The 23903-nt window shown below is 38.2% G+C and overlaps 1 protein-coding gene across 1 annotated transcript in view; it reads left to right on the forward strand.

The window, feature by feature from the left end:
- The window catches only part of LOC107583560 (EH domain-binding protein 1-like), a 124001-nt gene that overhangs the window by 65348 nt on the left and 34750 nt on the right, over positions 1–23903 (forward strand). The window contains exons 11-14 of the mRNA XM_016269829.1: positions 8655–8823; positions 15230–15406; positions 17298–17426; positions 18567–18718. Coding sequence (XP_016125315.1) covers positions 8655–8823; positions 15230–15406; positions 17298–17426; positions 18567–18718 — 627 coding nt within the window. The remainder of the gene's footprint in view (positions 1–8654; positions 8824–15229; positions 15407–17297; positions 17427–18566; positions 18719–23903) is intronic.

Here is a 23903-nt window from a genome sequence, read left to right on the forward strand (position 1 = left end):
ATATATATGTAATTCGTTTTTTTTTATTTTAATTTTTTTTATAATTGTGTGGTTTAATTTTTGTAAGTATTTCTATTTGGTTTTAGTAATTTTAGTACTTTAATTTAAAACTTTATCCAGCTTTTATATTTTAGTTTATTTTAGCTTTATTTCAATTAATGAAAAATTATTTTAATAGTTTTAGTTAACAATAACAACACTGGTTTGCACCATGCTTTCTGGATTAGCGGAATTATGTCGTCATGTCAAACCGTTGAATAATCTGGTGTAATTTTACATTTTAAAGTGTTTCTGTTACACCAGGCTTGTTTTGTTGCAATTTTTACTGCCTGGTTCTGTGTTACACTATGGATTTATAAACTGATGCTTGAATCAAAATGCATTTTGTGGCAGTTACATTATGCCATAGTTGCTATTTATACAGCTTAATTTATACTGAACCCATAACATGTCTCCCCCACTTAATTTTACTCTTTCATAGACAAGACCTTTAAAATAAAGTGAAGAGAATCTCCCCTCTTGTTTCTTTTTCCTCTTTTTCAGTCCTCGATAAAGAGAAAGCGGGGGAGAGGGAGCGATAGTGAGGGGAAATAATTTTTATTTATGTAGTCCTTTAAATCATAAAAAGGGAGGGAGGGAGGCAGAAAAAGGGGACAGTGCGTTTCTTCAGATTTTCTCAAGCATTAGTTGATCAGTGCAGTAATTTCACAGCGCTTTGGCCAGGGTAATTATGGAGGGTACGGCGAGAGAGAGAGCAGGAGAAGGGGAGGGAAAAGATTCCAGGTGAGCTTCCTCGTGTTCACTGGCTCGTTATGATTAGTTTAATTGGACTGCGTTTGATTTTTACCGACGAGGCCCTGCTTCACCCTCCTGACTCTCTTCTCCGTCCTCTCTGTGTGACAGTGCGGTGACTTTTCAGAGCCCTCTCAGAGAGAGACGGAGCAAACCTTTGAACTCGTGGCGGCCTCCCTGTGCGCTTGTGCGTGTGTGTTTTGAGGCAAACCGCTGCCTCCATCACGCTCGTTTTTCAGCCTCGTTTAACTGCGACATCAAACGTGTAATCAAATATGTTGCTTTTTCTATGTAAATCTGTTGTCAGTACTAACACACCACGTACTGCAGTGATCTCTCTCTCTCTCCCTTTCTCTCTGTAGTCCATAGTCGTTAGCGTCGGCCCGCCTCTGATGCGTGAGAGTCAGTGGGAAGGCCCGGGGAAGACCAATTGTCCCAGCAAGCACCAGAGACTCTGAGTTAATTGGGCCAATTAGGCCACAGTCGTCCTCCTGTTCTCTGTTCTTTGGGTCTGACGCCCTCAAACGATTCCCTCAGACTTTCAAAGGAACCGTGGCTGCGCCTTCCATATGCATTTTAACATGCTGACGTGACTATACAGGCTCTCTCGCGCTGCATTCCGATTGTCTTTTTAGTTTGGAAACCTTTCTTTTTCCGGTGGATTCTCGTCTAATGAAACAGAATGGATAGAAGGTAGTTGAAGGGCTGTGTGTGTGGAGATCAAAGCGGTTGGTTGGAACAGAGAAACTGTTAGACGGCAAGAGAGAGAGAGAGAGACGCCCCTCCAATCTCTTCATGAGTTGTGATCAAGCCACTGCTCTCTCCGGCATTACGCACACACAGTCATTTCTCAGTGGGGCTGTCACCTCTTTTTTCCCCCCCTTGTCTCTTTCTTTTTCTGTCTCTCTCTCTATCCACCACAGCAACATCTCCTTTCTTCTCTTCCTCTGCCTCATTCCTTTCTCTCTCTCTTTTCTACCGCCCTCCAGTTTTTAACCTCATTCATAAGTTGGTCTCCTATGAATAAAATATGAAGGATAAAAGCATAACATTTAAGTTCATTTTGATATGAAATTGCAATTGTTTAATCCAGTTATTTCAGTCGGACTGAAAAGTGTTTGTTTAGAGAGAGAGAGAGAGAGAGAGAGAGAGAGTGCTAAGAGCATTTGTGTGTCTGTCTGAACACTTTAATTAAAGAAAGTAAGTACAAGCATTAATACAATGTTTTTCAATAACTTGTTGATTTTCTGTCGCATTAATACATTTTTAATGGTCATGCTCCAAGTCTTGCTAAAGACTGAAAGAGATCAAACTTTTTCAAGTTAACAATACATTGAATGTGCATTGCTGTCCGCAACCTATTTTACATCCGTAATCTGATATATCTCTGAGCAGAACTAGATATTCACTGATGTAGTGAAAATTTTATTCTTGATTTTTGGGCTTGATGTTTATTTGGAAACTGATTGGATGGTGAAAAGTGGGCGTTACATATCAGAATGGAGCCAGGGCGAATAAGAGTTTGCTAAAACAGTGCACAACTAGTTGGTTAACCATTTGTTTAATATTAAAGAGTTGAAATAAAATATTTTAATTCATGAAGGATGCATTAAATTCTTTTGCAAATAAATACTGTTCTTTTGAACTTTCTAATCATCAAAAAATGAATCCACCAAAATATAAATCTGCACAACTGTTTTCAACATTAATAATAAAAATATTTCTTGTGCACTAAATCGGTATATTAGAAGTATTTCTGAAGGATCTTGTGACAATGAAGACTAGAGTAATGGCTGCTGAAAATTAAATTTTGCCATTGTATTTTAAAATATATTAAAACAGAAAATGTAAATTTGAAGTTGCAATATTTCACAATATTAATTTCTCTTACTAATTTCAAGTGATGTCAGCAGAAAAAAAATCTAAGTAATTTTAGAGGAAGAGCAAACTATTATATTCTGATTGCAGTTTATGAAGACAGATGTTTTTGGAATAACAAAAAAAGAAAGTTAGTGGAGGAGCAATCTGTCGATTACTTGTTACAGTTGTTATTGTGAACAATTCATTGGTGAACATTAAAAAAGTAAGAAATGTCATAAATTGCTCGTCCTCTTCAACAACATTTCAGTTGATGTCACCAGGCCCTGTTATTTTTCAACCCCCTCCCCTCATCTCTCAATCCAACCAATTCCTGATCAGCCTTATCTTTTTTTCTCACAAATGATCTTCTTTCACTCGGAAACGCGTCACATTACGGAAGCGACCTGACTTTCATGTTGACTGAAGCAGATGTGTGTTGTTTGTACTCGGTAAAGAACAGCTTGCAATGAATGACTCTTTCTACCGGGTAATTATGTTGTCATGTAAAGGGCAAAGTTTTCTTCCTACTCACACACAAAGTGCCTGCTCAACCTGTTCATCTACTACTCTTTCACTCGCATCAAAGGTTTGTCTTTCCAAATGCCCACATTCATCAGTTTGTGTGTGAGTAATATTGACACACAGCTCTCCCTCCATCTCTGTAACATCTTGCCTCTGGCTCTCTGCAGTCGTATATTGAAATAAGCGTGTTTTGTTTGGTAGTAATTTTGAGCTTGACATTGTCATTTTTGTTCATGCCCACTAAGTGTAATGGGAATATCTCAAATGCCCTCATGAGTTGTGTATATGCTTGTACGTTAAATGCCAGATGTCTTTCTGAGGACAAATCTGGCCAACAGCCTTTATCCTTCCATCCTGCGAAATGGGTTGTAACTGTTTGACAGGGTTTTTTTTGTGTGTGAGCCGGGTGCTAAGGGCGGTCTGTGTAGCCCGCAAGACATCTATCTCTATCTCTCTATTTATCTGTTCGCCCTCGCACCGCACCAGTATCATCTACACACATGCAGAAACATAATTATGCCATGTACAACGGCCTTTGATAGCATGTACAGTTTTCTTCTTAATTCTTTATCAAATGCATTGATCGTGGTGTATGCGCATTGATCCAGGAACCACATCTGCAGCCCAGCGATAAGGCCACGGTGGCATCTCTCTCTCGCGCTTGCTCTCTCTCGCTCTCGTTTGGCTGGAGGCTAAAGCAGGCTGCTGTAGGATTAGCTGATGCTCAACTACTTGCATTTTAAGTTGACACCTCAACACCAAGCAGAGGCCACATTACAGAGGAAAAGCTGCCCTGTCCGTCCACCCAACACTTCCCCTTCTGTACGCTGGCACTCTCTCTTTCTCCCTCTCTCTCTCGACTACATATAATTGGATTTGTGAACGGGAGCAGCCGAATGCTTCCTTTAGAATGGCCGGGGACACAAGGTGAAGTTTTCTCATTACAGACCACGAAGCCAGGGGACAGATCATAGACGATCTGTATTTTCCATTTAAAGAGGACAGAAATGGGAGAGAAGGAAGAATAAAAGAGAGGAGGGTTTGATAGACATTGCAGAGAGAGGGAGGTGAAGAGGACAAGGAAGTCTCTTTATTTCACAGGTCACTTTCTAAAGGACTGAGAGAGAGGGTTGATGAGCCCGAGACGTGGCAGTGTTTTCATTTTCTTGAACATGTCTCAAACATTGCGTTCATATTTGATTGCTTTTTTAAACGCGCTGAATATTTGGGTTTGGTTATTTCATTTGTCTACCGTTTGGATGAGTTCATAGGCAAGTAGGGTTGGGAATCAAAAACCGGTTCTTAATTATAACCGGTGACGTCATCACAGCCTTGTTGATTTTCACGCCATTGTCTTATTTTCTGTCAGCAATCAACTTTCAAGTGGATCATTGCAGTTTGAAAAGTCTGCAAACACACCTATGATTTTCTATATTACAATAGAATTTATGTATATATTGTAGGGCTGCACGATTATGACAAAAATCATAATTGTCGATTATTCCTTTGAAATTGTAATTGAGATTATTAATTACGATTAAATGAATGATGTTTACTCCTTTGTTTGAAGCAACTGCATGCCATATTTTTATATGAAAATAAACAAGCTGAAAACACTAACTGAAAAACTTGTATTGCTTTTCTATAGTATTACGCCTCAAAATGTCCAATATACATCGGGTTGGTTTCTTCTTTAAATAAAAAGGTAAAAATATGCATGGTATTATAATGTTAGACTAAAACTAAAATTAAAACAATGGAAAAACCCTTAAGATAACATGTAGAAAGAAAAAAAGCATCTTAAGCATGCAGAATAACATAAGTGGACTTTGACGATTAATTGCTGCTTTGAACGATTATGTAATTGTGGCTTATATCTGTAATTGTATTATATATACTGTATTGTATATATATATTTTTTTATTTATAAAAAAAATAAAGCAATTAAATAAATATAAAGAAAATAAATAGAATAAAGAATTATACATACATTTAAGAGAAGCTAATAATTATTTTTAATGGCCGATAGATAAATGGCTGATATAAAAAATCTATACTGTATTGTCTAAATCAATTTAAAATAAAACACTTAAAATTAAAACAATTGAAAGAATTGTTTTCCGAACGTATTCCATTATTTTCCCTCAAAATGAAGAAGAATCATTTATGGAATCAGAACCAGAATTGATAAATTACTAATGATTTCCATCCGTTCACACGTTTGTGTGTGTGTCTTTTGGATGGGCTAAAGATCCAAACCCTCTCTTCTGCACTGCTTGCTTGTGCTGTGTGTGTGTGTGTGTGTGTGTGTGTGTGTGCGCGGCCCTCCCCTTCTCTGCACACTCAGTGTGTCATGACAAATATATCTGTTTGTGCTTCACTGGCTGGCACCGTCTCTGGCTGGCTGGCACGGCTGTGTTAGCGCCAGGGCCCTGAGCCTGTGTGTGTGCCCAGCCGAGCGACTCCTTCCATGGCTCGCTGTATCCTCGCAGCCCCCATCCACCCTCCAGCCCCCTCCAAAAGAGCAGCCAGACTCGGGCAGCCACCCGGACCCCATGCCCACTGTGAGTGCTTCTGTCTGGGGCTCAGCTCTGCTGCCCACCCCCTCTCTCCCTGGATCTCCTGTCCAGAATGAGGGCGACAGCCCTCCATTATCTGCTTTTGCGCCTCTCTCCCTCCCTTTTTACTTCCCAAAAGATGGAGTGAAGTCTTCCCACACACCATGCTTTCTTCTCCACCTTTAACTATGACTTTGTCATAGTTTCTGCCACCCCTGATGTTTTTCTTTCTTTTTCTTCACTCGTTCTTGTGGATCCCCTCATTATCTTTGGAAATCTGCAGCTGGGAGGTTGGATGGGCCACTGATCTCTCCCCTCTCTTCCTCTTCCTTTTTCTCCCTCGTTTGCTCACTCCAAGCACAGCCCAGTTGGAGAGTCCAGACTGAACGGTCAAGCTTCAGTGTAGCTGAAGAAGAGCCACTTGAAGTCCATTTGAAGAGAGAGTCATTAAAGAAATCTCTTCATAAAAGGACAGACAGTTTCACACCTCATTGCTGCTGTAGAAATGGATCGTTCCACAGTGGTTATTCTGCACAGTGTGCAAAGCCGATTCATTTGGAGAGTCCAGTTGTATCTCTCAGTGATTGTTTTCATCCAAGCATTTTGACTTCACACTTTCATAACTGTCCCTTTCAGTGTCTCAGATTTTCAGTGCTTTATTGGCATGATTTTTTAAAAACATTAATACAAATCACAAAAACATTCTTCAACAATAGTTGATTTTGTAATGTTATATTGTAATAATCAGTTAGATTGCTTTTTACTTCTTTAACAGTAATTAAAGATTTTTCAGAAATTAATATATAGTTTTTTTTTTACTGCATTTTAGTCTAGTTTAATGTTATTTATGCATTTAAATTGTAAAAAAATATAGGAGTTCATGTAGAAATTAACAATAATTTAGTTAAGTAAGTCTTAAAAGTATTGCTTATTGCTATTTTATGTTATTGTTTTAATTAATATGCATCCAAAACCTTATTGTAAAGTTTTCCCCCAAAAAACTCTCTTTTTCAGTCCAGTGCAATTTAATTACTTTTTGTTTGTGAAATATGATGAAAGTACAGGCCTGAAGTTGAATGAAAATGTAATACAATGTGAACAGTTTATTTATTTATTTTTTGTAAAGTTAAGGAAAAACTTACAGAGCTGCATTCGAATGTCTGTCCTTTTTTCACCATCAGTGTTATCATTCATTTAGTGTGAATCAGCATTTATTCCAGGTATACCATGCATTTCCAACTTCATAAAGCGTCTTGTCTGCCCAATTCAAGCTTCTGTTAAATGTTCCAGCACAGTCTGTGTGGATTGACGCATCTTTCCTTTCCTCTGTCTGCTGCTGTTCTTCATCTCTTGTTAATTTTCCTCGACTACAGTATTACAGAACATTTCCAGAGTTGCCTAAAAGCAGTTTACACTGGGGGCCTGGTGCTAATCCTGCCCTTTGGGTGCACACACACAAAGAATCTCATTTTCTGTGCTAATGGCTAGCCTAGCCCTGCATTGCTGTATGTAAAACAGTGTGTCGAAGGTTGTGTGTGGTGATACCTGCAAGGTTGAGCAGATCATTTGGCGTTTTATACTTCAGCTGCAGAAAGAATGACAATTATATTACATTAAATTGTACAAGGAGCACAGGGCAAAAGCCTCACAGCTGAAACGAAACATGCATTATTGTACAGTAGAGGTAGATGTAGACACGCTCACAGAAACATGTGGTTCTGTTTGTTTTTGTTGATTGCTTAATTTATTCGCTTTCATATCATTGGCTATTCCAAGTCATCCTCCAATTAGAGCAGATGTATTCATTTTGCGAGAACATAGCAGACACACACTCATACTAAACGTGCCCAATTCAGCGTTGGCAGGGGAGCTCCTGTGTTTTCAGGTGTAACCTGGCCTTAGCTTTGTCTTGCATGTTCAAATTACCCTGAGACCCAAAGGCCTCCGGGCTAGACCCTTGAAAAGTGCTCCTGGGATTCCCTCATCTGCATCTCTCTGCTTATTGTCCTTCTGAACAATGGCTTCAGACAAACAGTGTCCAGAGAAACAGTTGAAATGGGGTTAATTAACTTAACACTTTTGTAACCAGTTGGGCTCATTCACTCTCTGCTCTTCTGCTCCAGAAACCTGTTACCACCTTGAAAATATGTGCATGGGTGTGTGTTCATGTGGCTGTCTGTGGGGCCAGGCTACCCATCATGTTATGCAGACCCATCTTAATTCTAATGTGTGGTAGTGGTACTACAACTTTGTGAATATTACATAAAATTGTTAGGTTATAATAACCATCCAGTATTATGCATTTTCTCAAAAGCATTGTTACCCAACTGTGGTCACTAATTCTGTCATTACCAACATAGTTCAATGAATCAGTGTTTCTCAAAATAATAGATACTAACTACAGGTCTAATTTCAATAATGTGTTATTGATTAGCAGTATTTTTTATTAAAAATATTTTACATGTCAGGTGCTTGGTCTAGTGATTAGATGTTGCAATTAAATGTAATTCAAGTTTGGATCAAGTGACATTTCCCAGTCACTGTTTCCTCATCTGTCTATTCATGTTTAAGTAGTTGATGCATACATTTCTGTCTCTACCTCTTGTTGATGCACACAAAACACTCTTAAACATATAGTCAGGCCAAAAAAAATTACACTCCAGCAAATATCTCAGGTTTATTATGTCTGGACCTATACAGAATCAATGACAAATAAACCATGCAGTGAATCTCTCTCGCTCTCTCCCTCTGTGCCAGAGACCCTCCATCCTTACTGTTAAAAAAGCTGCTATCAGTCTGATCTGATGGGAGAGAGAAGAGTGAAAATGGCATTTCTGTCAATTACTTGAGATGGCACCCGTTCAATAACCCCCCTCTCCCTCTGCTTCTGTGTGTGTGTGTGTGTATGTGTGTGTGTGTCAGGAGCGTGATGAAGAACGGCGCAGGCAGCTGCGAGAGAGAGCCAGGCAGCTGATAGCGGAGGCTCGATCTGGAGTAAAGATGGCTGAACTGCCTCTCTATACTGACTCCACCTCTATAGCCTGTAGTGCAGCTGGGAACAACTTAAAAGGAAGGTCAAAGACAGCTGGAGGTGAGTGCAGGGGGGCTTTTATAGGCCGAATATGCACATACACTCACAATGCATAAATGCATGCATGCACATTTTCTCATAAGCATGCGAACGCGCATACAAATCTACATGCGTTCACTTTGAAATACCACAGACATAAGCTCTGTTCCAAAACATACTGAGATGCCTATGTAGACATGCTCTTAAGGGTGCATACCTTGCTTTGGCGGAAGTCTAAAATCAGCTTCACATCCTTCATAAATAAGGTAATTCCATAATACATTGCATCATGCTTGTTGGGAGATGGTATGAAGCAAGAGAATGTTGATTATAATTCATTCAGAGCCTTAAAGCATGGGCTGTTGTGCACAATTTTCCCAATGTTTGTGTGTGCTATGTACATTTTGAGGCTTAAAAGCATAGTTCATCCAAAAATGAAAATTCATAATTTCATGTCATTCCAAACCTGAGACACTATTTCTTTCGCAAAGCACAAAAGAAGATATTTTGAAAAATGTTTCAACTGTTGTCCATACACTGAGACTTTCTTCAAAATATCTTCCTTTGTGTTCCACAGAAGAAATAAAGTCATACAAGTTTGGAACAACATGAGGATATTATTTTAGTATTATTTACATACAGAATCCGCTACCAGCATTTTCAGTATTACATTTTCTGTTTTTTTACTTTTAGTTTGTTTTTATTAGTTGTCTTATTAGTTTACATTTGTATTATTTTTAAATATATATATATAAGCTTTGTTTTATTTTTGTTTTAGTAATTTTAATACTTCAACTTAACTTATTTCACTTAATGTTTTTAGTTTTTTTAATCCAATATTTATATCTATCTAATTGTATTTCAGCTTTATTTCAATTAAATAAAATTATTTTTAATAGTTTTAGCTTACAGTAACACAAAACATAATTTAAATTCTTTGGTGATCTAACCCTTAAGTAGAGTATTGCATTGTTAACTTAGCATGTCAATGCCAAACACTGATTTAGATGCTGAATCTGCACATATTTTCTGTCATTGCTATTTCAGGCTCCCCAAGAACATTGTGAAAATGTTCAGAACATTAAGGCCAAGTACTAGTGTTTGGCTTCTGAGATTTTTAATTTGTTCATGAGCTTCAGTGTGTGTGTGTCCATTAAGAGCAGGCTGTATGTGCGTGTGTGTGTGTGTGTCCATTAGTGGCTTTCAGCCCTTAAAAAGCGATTTTGTTGCTCACTTCATAATGGCAACCAACACGTCTGCTTTCAGGGCCCAAAGGAGCATTACATTAAGAACTTACTGTTAAAAAAGCTGCTATCAGTCTGATCTGATGGGAGAGAGAAGAGTGAAAATGGCATTTCTGTCAATTACTTGAGATGGCACCCGTTCAATAACCCCCCTCTCCCTCTGCTTCTGTGTGTGTGTGTGTGTATGTGTGTGTGTGTCAGGAGCGTGATGAAGAACGGCGCAGGCAGCTGCGAGAGAGAGCCAGGCAGCTGATAGCGGAGGCTCGATCTGGAGTAAAGATGGCTGAACTGCCTCTCTATACTGACTCCACCTCTATAGCCTGTAGTGCAGCTGGGAACAACTTAAAAGGAAGGTCAAAGACAGCTGGAGGTGAGTGCAGGGGGGCTTTTATAGGCCGAATATGCACATACACTCACAATGCATAAATGCATGCATGCACATTTTCTCATAAGCATGCGAACGCGCATACAAATCTACATGCGTTCACTTTGAAATACCACAGACATAAGCTCTGTTCCAAAACATACTGAGATGCCTATGTAGACATGCTCTTAAGGGTGCATACCTTGCTTTGGCGGAAGTCTAAAATCAGCTTCACATCCTTCATAAATAAGGTAATTCCATAATACATTGCATCATGCTTGTTGGGAGATGGTATGAAGCAAGAGAATGTTGATTATAATTCATTCAGAGCCTTAAAGCATGGGCTGTTGTGCACAATTTTCCCAATGTTTGTGTGTGCTATGTACATTTTGAGGCTTAAAAGCATAGTTCATCCAAAAATGAAAATTCATAATTTCATGTCATTCCAAACCTGAGACACTATTTCTTTCGCAAAGCACAAAAGAAGATATTTTGAAAAATGTTTCAACTGTTGTCCATATACTGAGACTTTCTTCAAAATATCTTCCTTTGTGTTCCACAGAAGAAATAAAGTCATACAAGTTTGGAACAACATGAGGATATTATTTTAGTATTATTTACATACAGAATCCGCTACCAGCATTTTCAGTATTACATTTTCTGTTTTTTTTTATTAGTTGTCTTATTAGTTTACATTTGTATTATTTTTAAATATATATATATAAGCTTTGTTTTATTTTTGTTTTAGTAATTTTAATACTTCAACTTAACTTATTTCACTTAATGTTTTTAGTTTTTTTAATCCAATATTTATATCTATCTAATTGTATTTCAGCTTTATTTCAATTAAATAAAATTATTTTTAATAGTTTTAGCTTACAGTAACACAAAACATAATTTAAATTCTTTGGTGATCTAACCCTTAAGTAGAGTATTGCATTGTTAACTTAGCATGTCAATGCCAAACACTGATTTAGATGCTGAATCTGCACATATTTTCTGTCATTGCTATTTCAGGCTCCCCAAGAACATTGTGAAAATGTTCAGAACATTAAGGCCAAGTACTAGTGTTTGGCTTCTGAGATTTTTAATTTGTTCATGAGCTTCAGTGTGTGTGTGTCCATTAAGAGCAGGCTGTATGTGCGTGTGTGTGTGTGTGTCCATTAGTGGCTTTCAGCCCTTAAAAAGCGATTTTGTTGCTCACTTCATAATGGCAACCAACACGTCTGCTTTCAGGGCCCAAAGGAGCATTACATTAAGAAACACACCAACACACCCACATACTCTGAACTCTAATTTGAGGTGTTCACAGAGGGCTTCACTTCCATTTGTTCAGGCAGTCGCTTCCCACATAATCCTTCGGAAATACATCAGGAAAACTCTTGCGACAGCCAGCGTTGCCCTATGCCCCAACACGCACACATACACACCAGTCCACACAGCCCAAATCATAATCACTGTCATTATAACACACACCCATGCCGGGTAATCAGCATCTCATTGTCCATGGAGGACTCCTATAGACCGCATCTCCTTCAGCTCGGCTTTCCTGCCGTGTCCCGCATTATCATCAGCCACCATTTCTCCTTTTTATTTCACATTACAGGACAATGAGACGACACGTTACTGTAGCCCTAACCGCTGGGAGGCCTGTGCGGAAACAGTGGGGTATTAGCATAGCGGACAGCTGTGGCGTGTTATTAAAGGTGTTTACGCCAAGGGGTGTTAGCGTTGTGGCTAGCCGCTGCGTATAATTAAAAGTGCGCATGCACGCCGAGCGAGAGGGGTGTTAGCGGCACGTCAAGGTTTTTTTTAATACGTGAGGTGTTAACATAGCGGGCTAGCCGCTGTGCCTAATTCTGTGCCGGCTCATGTCCATGTGTACCATTTCACAGCTCAAGGGGAGACACAATATTCCTCTCCTTTTATCTCTTTCATCTCGCACTCTTTGACGCCCTCCATTTTCTCTTCATCCTCTCCCTGTCCACCAAATAGTGGTCCCTCCTCTGCAATCACGCGTTTACCGTGGCTCAGAAACGCTGCAGAACACCTCTCGTGGCCCACAGAGACGGACAAACCTGTGTAGACTGAGCGACGGGAAAAACGGGTCAGAGGGAGGGAGAGGAAGAAAGACAGTGAAAAAACGGTCTATTTGGCCTTTCGGGCTGTTGAACTCTGCTAATTTTAGAACTCATTAAAAATCAGGTTGGAGGGAAATGCTATAGGCTTGATGCACAAGGCCTATCGTGCAGAACGCATAATCCCACCAATTTACACACACAAACACTCGCCTCTAATTCTGAGAGAGCTCGAGCTGAGTAGAGCAAGACATTCGCCAGCAAAACTTTTACCACATGTTCTGTTAATTAGCTTAGCGCTGCCCTGTGTATGTGTTACTGTATCAATGAAAGAACATTTTTAAAAAGGGAGAAAGGGAAAAAAAACATACCGTCTCTTTCTTTTGCTCTTTTTCTCTGGTTGTTGTGGTTTTTCTTTAGGGACATCATGTGGCATTTTCCTACGAGTAATCAAAATAAAACTGAAATGCAATTTTCAAATTGCAAAGGGTATGATTTAATTACATAAATACATGCAGTGTGGGTTTCAGAGTGATGCACAGCACTGTGGTTTTATGCTTGAGCAACTGTTTTGTACATGAACAACTTGTATAACGTGCATATAGACCTTAATCAGGTTAGACGTCATATTTAATTTAAAGCGGGTCCTATTATGCTCTTTTACAAAGTCTTGATTTTGTTTTGGGGGTGTACTTGAACAGGCTCTCGTAACTAGGTTGTTTGAAAAACACATTATTTTTCACATATTTTACATTATTACAGCACCTCTCTCCCCAATCTGGCATGAACGGCTCGAATAGTTCCTGTATCAAATGAAAGCCCAGCTTCTGAAATATGAAATGTGCTGTGATTGGTTAGCTAGGCCAGTGTGTGTTGTGATTGGCAGCACTCGGCACCTGGTCGGGAAATGTCATGCCCCTTACCATAGCCGCCTGCCAGCTTCAGTGTAAATATTGTGTCAAAATCAAATCAATTTGAGCGTGATTTAAACCCGGATGATTGTAACCACTCTTCGTCTGCACTGGGAAAGCTAGCGTGTCTCCGACATAGTGATGATAACACTCGTTGCCTTCTCTAGTGCAGCTCGACCAGATCTCGTCCCATTCGTCGATATTTGTGATATGACAAATCCCGGAAAATATGCGTTGTAGTCCAAACGAGTCATTCGTTGTAGTTTTTGAAAAGTGATTTCTGTTAAATATATTTCTGTAAAATATCTAATTTTGAGTTGGACTTTGAGCTTTGTATCTTTGCAGATCTTTTTTATGCTCAAACAGCAACATTACAGGCTAACTAAAGTTGAAAAAGTGAAAAAGCATAATAGGACACCTTTAAAACAAAAACGAGAGGGATAGACGATATGCACTGTATAATAGTCATATATCATGCAGTTGTTTTTTTTTCAACTGAAAGTTTTTGTCTGAAAATAACTTAATGTTTTAACAGTTGAAAATGAGGAAATTCATGTTGTAATTTTACGGTCATACTGTACAATAAAATAATTACATTCTTTTTCTTAAATACATTATTTTTTGTTTTACAGTGAAATATTACAATAGTAATATTTCTTAGTTTAATATTATGGTAACACTTTAGATTAGGGAATACATTTTCACTATTAACTAAGAGTTTCCCTAAACAAACTCCTAATTTGTTGCTTATTAATAGTTATTAAGGTACAGTAGTTGTAAAGTTTAGGTATAGGGTAGGTTTATAAGTGCTAATAAACACCCAGTATACTAGTAATATGCATGCTAATAAGCAACTAGATAATAGTGAGAATTGGTCCTTAAAATAAAGTGTTACGAATATTTTTAATAATAATAGTAATATTAATAATCATACAATTATTATTGTTATTATTATTATTTTATAGTCATATTGATATATAAACACAAAATTTGAGACAAATTGTGCAGCTGTACAAACAAGCACAGCAAACCAGTGGCCAGTTGCGTAAACTGCTTAGACTAGTCTAGAAAGTTAGACACCTAATTTTTTTCTGCAAGACTGGTCATAATTTTTTAAGTCAGTTACATAAAAATGTAGATTGATCAGAGAAGTTAGACTGATAATCACTTGGTTAGCTGCTAGTTACTCAAACTAGTTCTCAAGACAGTCTTAATGTGGTGTTGTTTATGCAACCGACCCCAGGAGTTTTTTTTTTAATTGCATTTTAAATAACATAATATTTTTTACATTTATCAGAAAAATTGCAAATAGACACCCCCCCATATCGTGCAACCCTTTTTCCTCTTTGTTTTGTCTCATATTTAAGTTCGAACTGCCACGTGTGTGTGCGCGGTCTGCTCTGGTTACCATATAACTGAATGAGATCGATGTGTTTGGATTGAGTGTGTATTGTCAAGGGCTCTGTGGGATTCAGTTCTGTGGATGCGGAAGAGGAACTCTGGAGGAGATTTTGCCGTCAAGGCCAAATCTGCCATGCAACACACACACACATAAAGCTCAGCTCTCTGCCAGACACTCTCAGCCATCTGCCTGATTTCTCTCAGCTCAAACACACACCCCAACGTGACGGCAGCAAACTTTTTTGTTAAGGAAATACTGTTTGAACGTCTAAATGGGTCTAAACAAATGCTTTTCTGACTCTTTACTTACATGCAAAGTTTCCTTTCCCGCTGGAATACTGAGCTAACACTCAACGCTTCACTAACCTCCTCTGTCTCTTTCCTCTTCTCTCCTTTTTTGGGCGTCCCTGTTTGTTTGCTTGCTCGCAGACATTGTGGATGGGATGAGTGTGGAGGGTGAGGATGAGGAGAGCAGGAGTGATATTGAGGCGGCGGCATCATCTCATGCTGATGATGTCACTCATACTAACCCTGAGGAGGAACTGTCGTCTTCATGTCTAATGGAGGATGATTTTACTAACACTGCCAGTGACCTGGCCGCTCTGGGTAACCCAACACTGCATGTCCTCTGCGTGTGTGTGAACGTGTGCATGCAAAACCACATACCTGAGTTTGTGCATTAGTGTGCAGTGGTTTATCTGTGTATAACTACTTCTGTCTGTTTTTGATTGTTTTTATTTTGTTAACCTTTATCATGCCATTACGACCCTTGATTTAGTAGGGCTGCATGATTAATCAAAATCAAAATCAAAATCAAACCAAAATTGGTGTTATATGATTATCAAATACATGCACTGTGTGTTTCATAGTGCAATGCTGCACTGTGCTCTTCTACACATGAGCTGCTCAGGATGCAGTGTTGTCTGTGATTTTGAGTGGCTCAGTTCACAGTAAATGCCGCTCCATGCCAACTCATCTCTGCATTGGTTTGCTTATAACGTTTTGGGAATATATGGACCAAAAATCTTCCTAAGCTTTTAATGGGAAGTGCATATAAACCAAAGTGCTTATGAAGTGCTCAGCAATATTGGTTTTGCAATTTTACAGTTGAACTATAATTTTACAGTGAAATAATGGAATTGCAATGAAATTACAGTAGTAGTATTTCTTTAGTTTGATTTTAATAAGAATAAAAATTATTATTGTTGTTGTTGTTTTCGTATTAATATATAATCACAAAAGTTTGGCCAAATTGTGCATCCCTATAAATAAGCACACCAGGCGTGTTTTTTAATCCAGAAAAATCGCAATTACATTTTTTTCATTAAATTGTGCAGCCCTATAATTTTGTATTTCTTTCTTGTCACATTAGTTCCTATTTTAAACACCTTTTAGAATTAATTTATCTTTTAATTCAATAAATCATTAAGAAAAAAAGGAGGTTTCTTAAATGAGGTTTGTGCCTGTTACATTTCTGTCTGTGAGATTTTGATATTAATTTTATTTATTTATTTTTTGATGTTTTTAATGTGTTGTGCCTTAGTTTAATTAAAAAGTATTTGAACATATTCTCAAGACAAACACAATTATATCTGCCAAAGAGATGTGAAGTTGTTAATAATTAGTTTTTTTGTCTTTGTAAGGAAGTCTTATGAGATACCTGGAGGAAACCTGAATTATTCTTTCTCTTTTGTTTACTTTTGCGTAGTATCTGCGTTGTTTGTTTCTTTGTTTGGTTTGTGTTTTTGTCTGTTATTGTGAAAAGGTCTATGTATTGCACACAGAATCCTTTTCTCCAACATAATGAAATTAGTTTTTTTAGCACATTTCAGCTCTCAAAGAGTTATACTTTTCTCCATGGCACAGTTGGACCTTTTTTTAGTGATTAACAGTTTTATTGATTCTCAAGCAATTTTCAGAATAGATGGTAACTCAGGTCACAGATTTGCTATAATTAAATACAATTAAAACATCCTTCAGTATATAATGATGAGAAAACTAAATAAATTCATTCTTATAGCTCATCACATTTACATTGTCACAATCAGCATATTTCTCACATATTTCCAAATAGGTTAAGTACTTGGACCATTTTTTATAGTATAGGTTTAGCTTGTCTGTGTGCTTATAAGACATTTTTTCGAATGCAGCCACTCTAGTTAGTTCTACTACCTATTCCTGAAAGGAAGGGACATCCTCCTGAGAATTATTTGTCTGTCAATCAGTAAACTGGTTTGGACCCAGGATTTTATGTGTACAGTTGGACTTTTTAAGTTTTGTTATTGTTTCTAACAACAAAAATGGACTGCCGGGGAAAAAACCTAACCGATCCAAACACAAAAGACCATATAGATACCTGTCACATTGCACACTTTAATTAGTTTGAGGATGTGGTTCTTGTGTTTGGGAAAACTGTTGGTCAATGCACACACACCTGCACCTTTATCCAGGTTGTGCTGAGGCCTGATAAATGACTCCTGTGGTGTTTTTTTTTTAGGGAGGGAGAGGGATGCTGGGAGACGAGAACAGGACCCACATGAAAAGCTTCCTCACCTCACTTTCATCTCTAGCCCAGATGAGAGAAAGAGTGAGAGAGAGAGGGCAAGGCTAAACCTGCTTGTGAAAGGTTATTAGAAAAGACAGACTTGGAATATACAAAGGCTGACATAAAAAAGACACCAACACATTTGAAAGACAGTTTTGCATATAACAAGTAAATTAGACGTCATTGTTCATTAAAAGAGAAAGAGATGTTATGACTTTCAAGGAATCACAAGCACCGTTCCCTCTAAGCATGTTTGGCTGCTCATCTGACACTATTCCCTCACTGATGTCAAAAAGAACTGTAAGAAGTCAGACCTAGAAACAGATTGGGGAGAACTAGAGCTTCTTGAATAAGAGCTAAATTAATGGATGGAGTTTAAAGTGGAGTCTGTCCACGTGTCCATTGATTTTTTTTTCCTCAGTATGCAGCTGAAGCTGTGAGAAATCTTGTGTGGAAATATACAGCACTGATTAATTCCCAAGAGGATTAATTCACAAACAGTGCAGTACAAACTTCATTGTGGCACAAACACAGGCTCACAAAGGCCATGCAATATTTTTTTTATTATGAATGTCAAATTATTCGTCATTTATTGTTATATTAATATGTATGGTTTATAAACAATACATTTAGCAATCTGAAAAATATTTACAAAAATAATGAAATATTCATAAAATAATACAAACATTTATTATGAATAAATGTATATATGATCAAAACTACCTTTCAGAAGTTTGGGGTCAGTAAGATTTTTTTAAAGATTAGAACATTTATTTTACAGCAAGGACATTGATGAAATATGACCGTAAAGACGTTTATAACATTACAATCTGTAACATTTATTTTTATCAGATAAATACAGGCTTGGTAAAGATAGCATACTTTTGAACAGTTGTGTATATTATATGTTATATACTTCTGTGGATGCAGCCTAAAGAAGTGGTATTTGCTCAGCAAACAAAAATTTAAGGGAGCATTGGTAACTACAATCTCAGTAGAGGTCTTTTAATTCCTATAGGAAAAGTGTATGTGAGTGTCATTCAGGTGTGTCAAGCTCTCAGCATCTTGCTATCTCTCCTGTGTGTGTGTTGTGTGTATGAGGTTGAGAGGGCCGGTTTGCTTAAGGGCAAACATTGTCATGTCCTCTGCTTATCTGTGTCTTGGAGACAAGTGGCCTACTGCATATAACTCTTCCTCTCTTCTTTCTCTCGCTCTCTTTAGGTGTGATGAACAGCAGGCATGTGGACCTGAAGCTCAAGAAGCTCACAGAGATTCGGCCACAGGGTGGCAGCTCTCCTTCATCTTCATCATCTTCCTCATCGCTGACGGCATCCAGTACTTCACCCCTTAGCCCTGAGTCAGGCGGCATGCAGGTAGCCACATTTACAAACACCTGCTCTAACCATCTCTAATTGTGTTTTAAAATTAAAAAATCACTGTTTCAGCTATAGACGTGAGTGTTATTTCAAATTGTGTGGCTTGTAGCTTAAAAGACCTACATTTTAGGATAGAATAAGCAAGAACTCCCATAGTTCTACATTGAAGTAGGGACCCAAGCCATATTTAGAGACCAGAATATCATAGAGACTTGTGACTTGTAAACAACCACCCAGAATACTTTAGTAAAGCTCTAGCAACAGCTTGACGCTCACAAAAAAAGCCCCAAGTACATTTTCTGCATAAAATGCAAAAATATACCCATCTAAACATTCCTAAAGGAGATTTGGAAGTTTTATTTGTATTTGTTGTTGTTATCAATAACAACATTGGTGCTGTTCAACAACAACAACATCGGTGCCCCTCTCCCCTCCATCCTGGACATTTTCCTTACACAATGCTCCAGCAAAGCCAACCGTGTCGTGAAGGACCCTACCCATCCCTCCCACAGTCTCTTCCAGCTCTTCCGCTAGGCTGCTCGACAGCTTTTTCCCCCAGGCTGGAAGAGCCCTGAACTCAAATCACCCCGCCCCCCTCTGAAACCCCATACAAACCCCTGCCTCCTGAAACATGGACCATCTCACCCCCCCACCCCCCAAACAATGATGCAATTCGAAGTGTGCTACTCACAGGTGAGTGAGCCTGTACAAACCACCTGTAGTAACACACTATCCTCTATGTGCACTAGACACTTTCCACACACACTGCTGTGTGTACATAATCCCACAAAGGTCTCAGTAATATATGTATGTTTACATGCTCATGCACTACAAATCATCTTGCACTGTTCCCCAGCCAGCTGCTTGGCTTACGATGTTTCTCTTTGCACATGTACAGTATTTATGTAAAGCATTTGTATAGTTTGTATTTTTAGTTTAAGTATAGGTAACCATTTATATATAGTATATTTATAGTCAAAATCTGTCAGTATGTTAGTTGTGTATAGGTTTATACTGTTTTACTTCATTGTTGTATGTCTGTTTTATGTAGCACCGTGGTCCTGTGAGGTTCCACTGTATGCCCCCACATGTAGCGGAATGACAATAAAGCTCGACTTGACTTATGTTATGGTCGTTTAACAATATTAAATGATTTGCTTGGATCTATCATTCCCTTGGGTGAGGTAAAAGGCCAAGAGAGGTTGATTTGGTTTTTCTTTTCTTCGCGCTCTCTTAGTATTCGTCTGAGGAACATCATGTGTTTATATATGTTAAGTCAGAACACATGAACGAGTCAGAACGACATTATAGTCATCACCTCGTGTCACAACTGACCTTTTCTGACAGAGAAGAGAGCTTTGAAAGTATCGACAGCAGCGTGTGGCTCAGGACGCTGACATGCATTAGATTGATCTGCCGTGTTTATTAAATACCAGCGTTGTGTGTGTAAGAACATGCATACCTGTGTACCGCTGACTGCTTGGTGCTTAAATGTACATGTGTGTGATGACCTCCTATCTGGCTGTTGTATTCAGAGCCCCCAGGTGGTGACTGCAGGGCATGTTCAGAGATGCTGGTGACTACCTTCCTGCACCTGTTCGCCCCTTTCTCCCTCTCTCTCTTTCTCTCTGCTGACAGAGGGGATTTCCTGTGAGCAGATGTTAGCAGGGTCTTTGCACAATAACTGCAGTGATGTGTTTGTTTGGGTCGACAGGCCTCATTCAGTGCACTGCAGCAGGTGTGAAATGATTGGCTGAGATTTCCCAAGGCCTAGCCACAAATAGGTTAGATTCCAGAGACTGATTTACAGACCCGATGAAGGTGATGCAAAATTGTTGCTCAAAAAGCAATTGATTTGGGTCAGAGAAGAATAATATCTACCCAATTATATTATTGGTAATAATTAACTAATAATAGCATAATTTATAATTTTTTTGTTTAATTACAATTTTTGAGAGAGAAAAAGTTTTTATTGAAAACTGCTATGACAAATAATTAATTTTCTGCATTTTCTTTCACATACACTTCTTTTTGAAAGTTTGGGGTCAGTACATTTGATTAATGTCTTTGTAAAGTCTCTTACTAAGGCTGAATTTATTTGATAGAAAAAATGAAAAAAAAATCAGTAAAAACAGTAATATTATTATATGTTATTACAATTTAAAATAACTTGTTCATTTTAATATATTTTAAAATGAAATTGATTCCTGTGGTGGCAAAGCTGAATTTTCAGCATCAGTGTCACATGATGAAGAAATCATTCTAATTTGCTGATTTGGTTCTTAAGAAACATATGTCTTATTGTCAATGCTGAAAACAGTCGTGCTGCTTTAATATTTTAGTTTAAACCCTAATAGTTTTTTTTTCTCTCAGGAGTTTTTGATGAATGGAAAGTTCAAAAGAACATTGTTTATTTGAAATAGAAATATTTTGTAATATTATAAATGTCTTTAACTTTTGATCAGTTTAATTCACCCTTGCTGAAAAATAATTAATTTCTTTAAAAAACTATAATATAAAACTATAATAATTAATAAAAATTATAATAATAATCTAGCTGACCCCAAACTTTTGAATGGTAAAGTATAACACTTATTTAAAAACAAAAAAAGAACACTATTGTCAAAAGCTGCCAATTATTTTTAAGTAACAGTACAACTGCAATCCAAGTTACGATAAATGAGTTGATTATTTAACCGTAATTTATAGTGCGCCTTCATTATGAAAAGGCTTTAAGTGGCAAGAGTCTTGTTGTCTGTATAAACTGTCCAGCACCTGCTGCAGACCTGCAGGCCTGCACAACAGGCCAAAGCCCAGGGGAGGATCAGCAGGGTTACGAGCGCTGCAGCTCTGAGCCCCAGTGGTTAGTGGGGTTTTAAAGAAAGAGCAGCTCTTGCTCTCTCTTTTCTTTTCCCACCTTCAACCCTCATCTCCATTGCAACTTGTATGCAAGTTTGAGTATCAAATCTGTTCCTCCTTTGCTTCTTGCCTTTCTAAGACAAACATATTAGGATTACATTCTCTCTCTCTCTCTCTCTCTCTCTCTCAAGGCCTGATGTTGTGGTAACGTCTTTTTACTCTTACAAAATCTGAATCAACCGCTCCATCCCCAGAGGATTCTCCCATCCCACAACTCCTTGAGGCTGTAGTAGAACGGTGCGGGACAGAATGCCCCCCACCATCCCAGCACACACATTGCAGTCCCCCAGTGCTCCCGGTTGTGTCTCATTAGCAATTGTCTCTATGCACTGTGAGCCTGCTGCCATGGTGGCACATGATAACCGCCTGCAATGAGCAGCAGACCGCAACATTAGTCACGCATCCCAGAAACACACACACACCTCTGCCAAAATAATACCCAGCACCACAATAATGATCGGGACGATAACAGATTAAAAAGCGCCGATCGTGATGTTGGGATAGCCCTGATATCTGTCCCAGCCAGGGGTACCGAGGGGCCGTGGGGGCAGGTGTTTCAAGGAAGGGCTGGTTAGCGAGGGTTGGAGGCCTTGGGTCCTTCGGGAAACGAGGATTCTAGCGGGGCTTTGGGTTTGAATCCTGTTTGTTTTCTTTGGATTTTAACATGAGAGGAATCAGATGGGGTTAAAGGGCTTTGTTGAGCTGTCTCTAGAGATCCAGGCTGTTGAATATGTCGTTTTAACATGTAACACTCTCACGCCTTTGGTTTTTTTGTCATAACTGCAGTGCGTTCCACTTATAATGGCGGATTTAAGGTGAAATTACATTTTTCTTTTTCACCCCCAGATTGCCAACATATGTTTAAGTGGGTTGTGATGTATTGCTCATTTCTCCCACTCTGTCCTGTCTATCAACTAATTGTTTTTTCCCCAAAAAATGTATACCTACAATGATTTGAATAGACCTATTCTATGAGAAGCATGCTTTTTCATTTCTGACTTCAAATTGTATTTGTGTGTGTGTGTGTGTGTTTGGGAGGGGGGTTAAATGTTGTAAAATGTGGTGTAGTCATATTTATGAATTAATTATTCATTATATTTACAAAAGATACTTAAAATATATTTTAAAACTTTCAGAGCACTTTGCTATAAGGTCTAGTTTGTTAATATGAATGCATTAAATAACAAACAAACATTAACTAAAAACTATACGCAATATATTTTTACAGCATTTATTAACCTTTCTTAATGTTAGTTAAAAATGTTTGTTCATGTTAGTTCACAGTGCTGTCAGTAAAATGTTGAGATTAATATTAATAAAGGCTGTAGAAGTATTGTTCATTTGTTCATGTTAACTCATGTAGTTATCTTGATACATGTTTCTTTATCATATATGCTTTTAGGTCCCACTTTATATTAAGTGGCATTAACTATGTGCTTACATTTAAATTAATCATTTGATGCAGTGCACTTATTGTGTACATGTTTTACATATATTTTAAAAAAAAATACCTGCATGTAATTGAATCTGTAATTAATTTATGTAATTACATTTATAATTACACTGTTGACCCATTCCTTACACCTTAACCCACCCTTAAACCTACCCATACCACCAAACCTGTCCCTAACCTTACCCGTATCCCACCTCAATAGCAGCAAAAGTGTTTTGCAATACAATATGAACACAATAATTAAGTACATAGTAGTTAAGGCCACTTACTATAAAATGGGACTTGCTTTGATATGTCATTGACCCACGTACAGGTATGTGTTTCATCCAGCCTGTAGGAATCTCTGAAAGTTAAGTTACAATCTGTCAAGATGGCTGAAGAGGAGCTACAAATTAGGGCTTTAGACAGCTGATATTGTTCGTTTAAACATGTCGGGTCAGTTGGATAAACCGCTATAATTATTAATATTCACACATAGAGATGCTGAACATCTCTGAGATCAGGCTAAATTTGTTGTTCTCTAGGGACACGCTAATTGCAGCTTTGTTTTCAAAAGTTATAATTTAAGAATAAACAGGCCAGAGGCGGTGTGTGTGTGTCTGTACACGCTTGTCTTTATTAGCTGTGCGGTTTCCGTACACACACCAGTGAGTTAGCGTCTGCACTAACAATGTTTCTCCCTCTCAGTCTCAAGCAGTGGAACGTGTTCGCTAATTGCGAACTTTATTAGACGTTTCCTATTATTATTGACGTTGCAAATGTTATTCTGAACGCTGCCGTTTCGCTTTCCAGTCTGCTTGGCTTATTGGG

This window comes from Sinocyclocheilus grahami, unplaced genomic scaffold, assembly GCF_001515645.1.
Source record: "Sinocyclocheilus grahami isolate Dianchi unplaced genomic scaffold, SAMN03320097.WGS_v1.1 scaffold54.1, whole genome shotgun sequence".
NCBI lineage: Eukaryota > Metazoa > Chordata > Actinopteri > Cypriniformes > Cyprinidae > Sinocyclocheilus > Sinocyclocheilus grahami.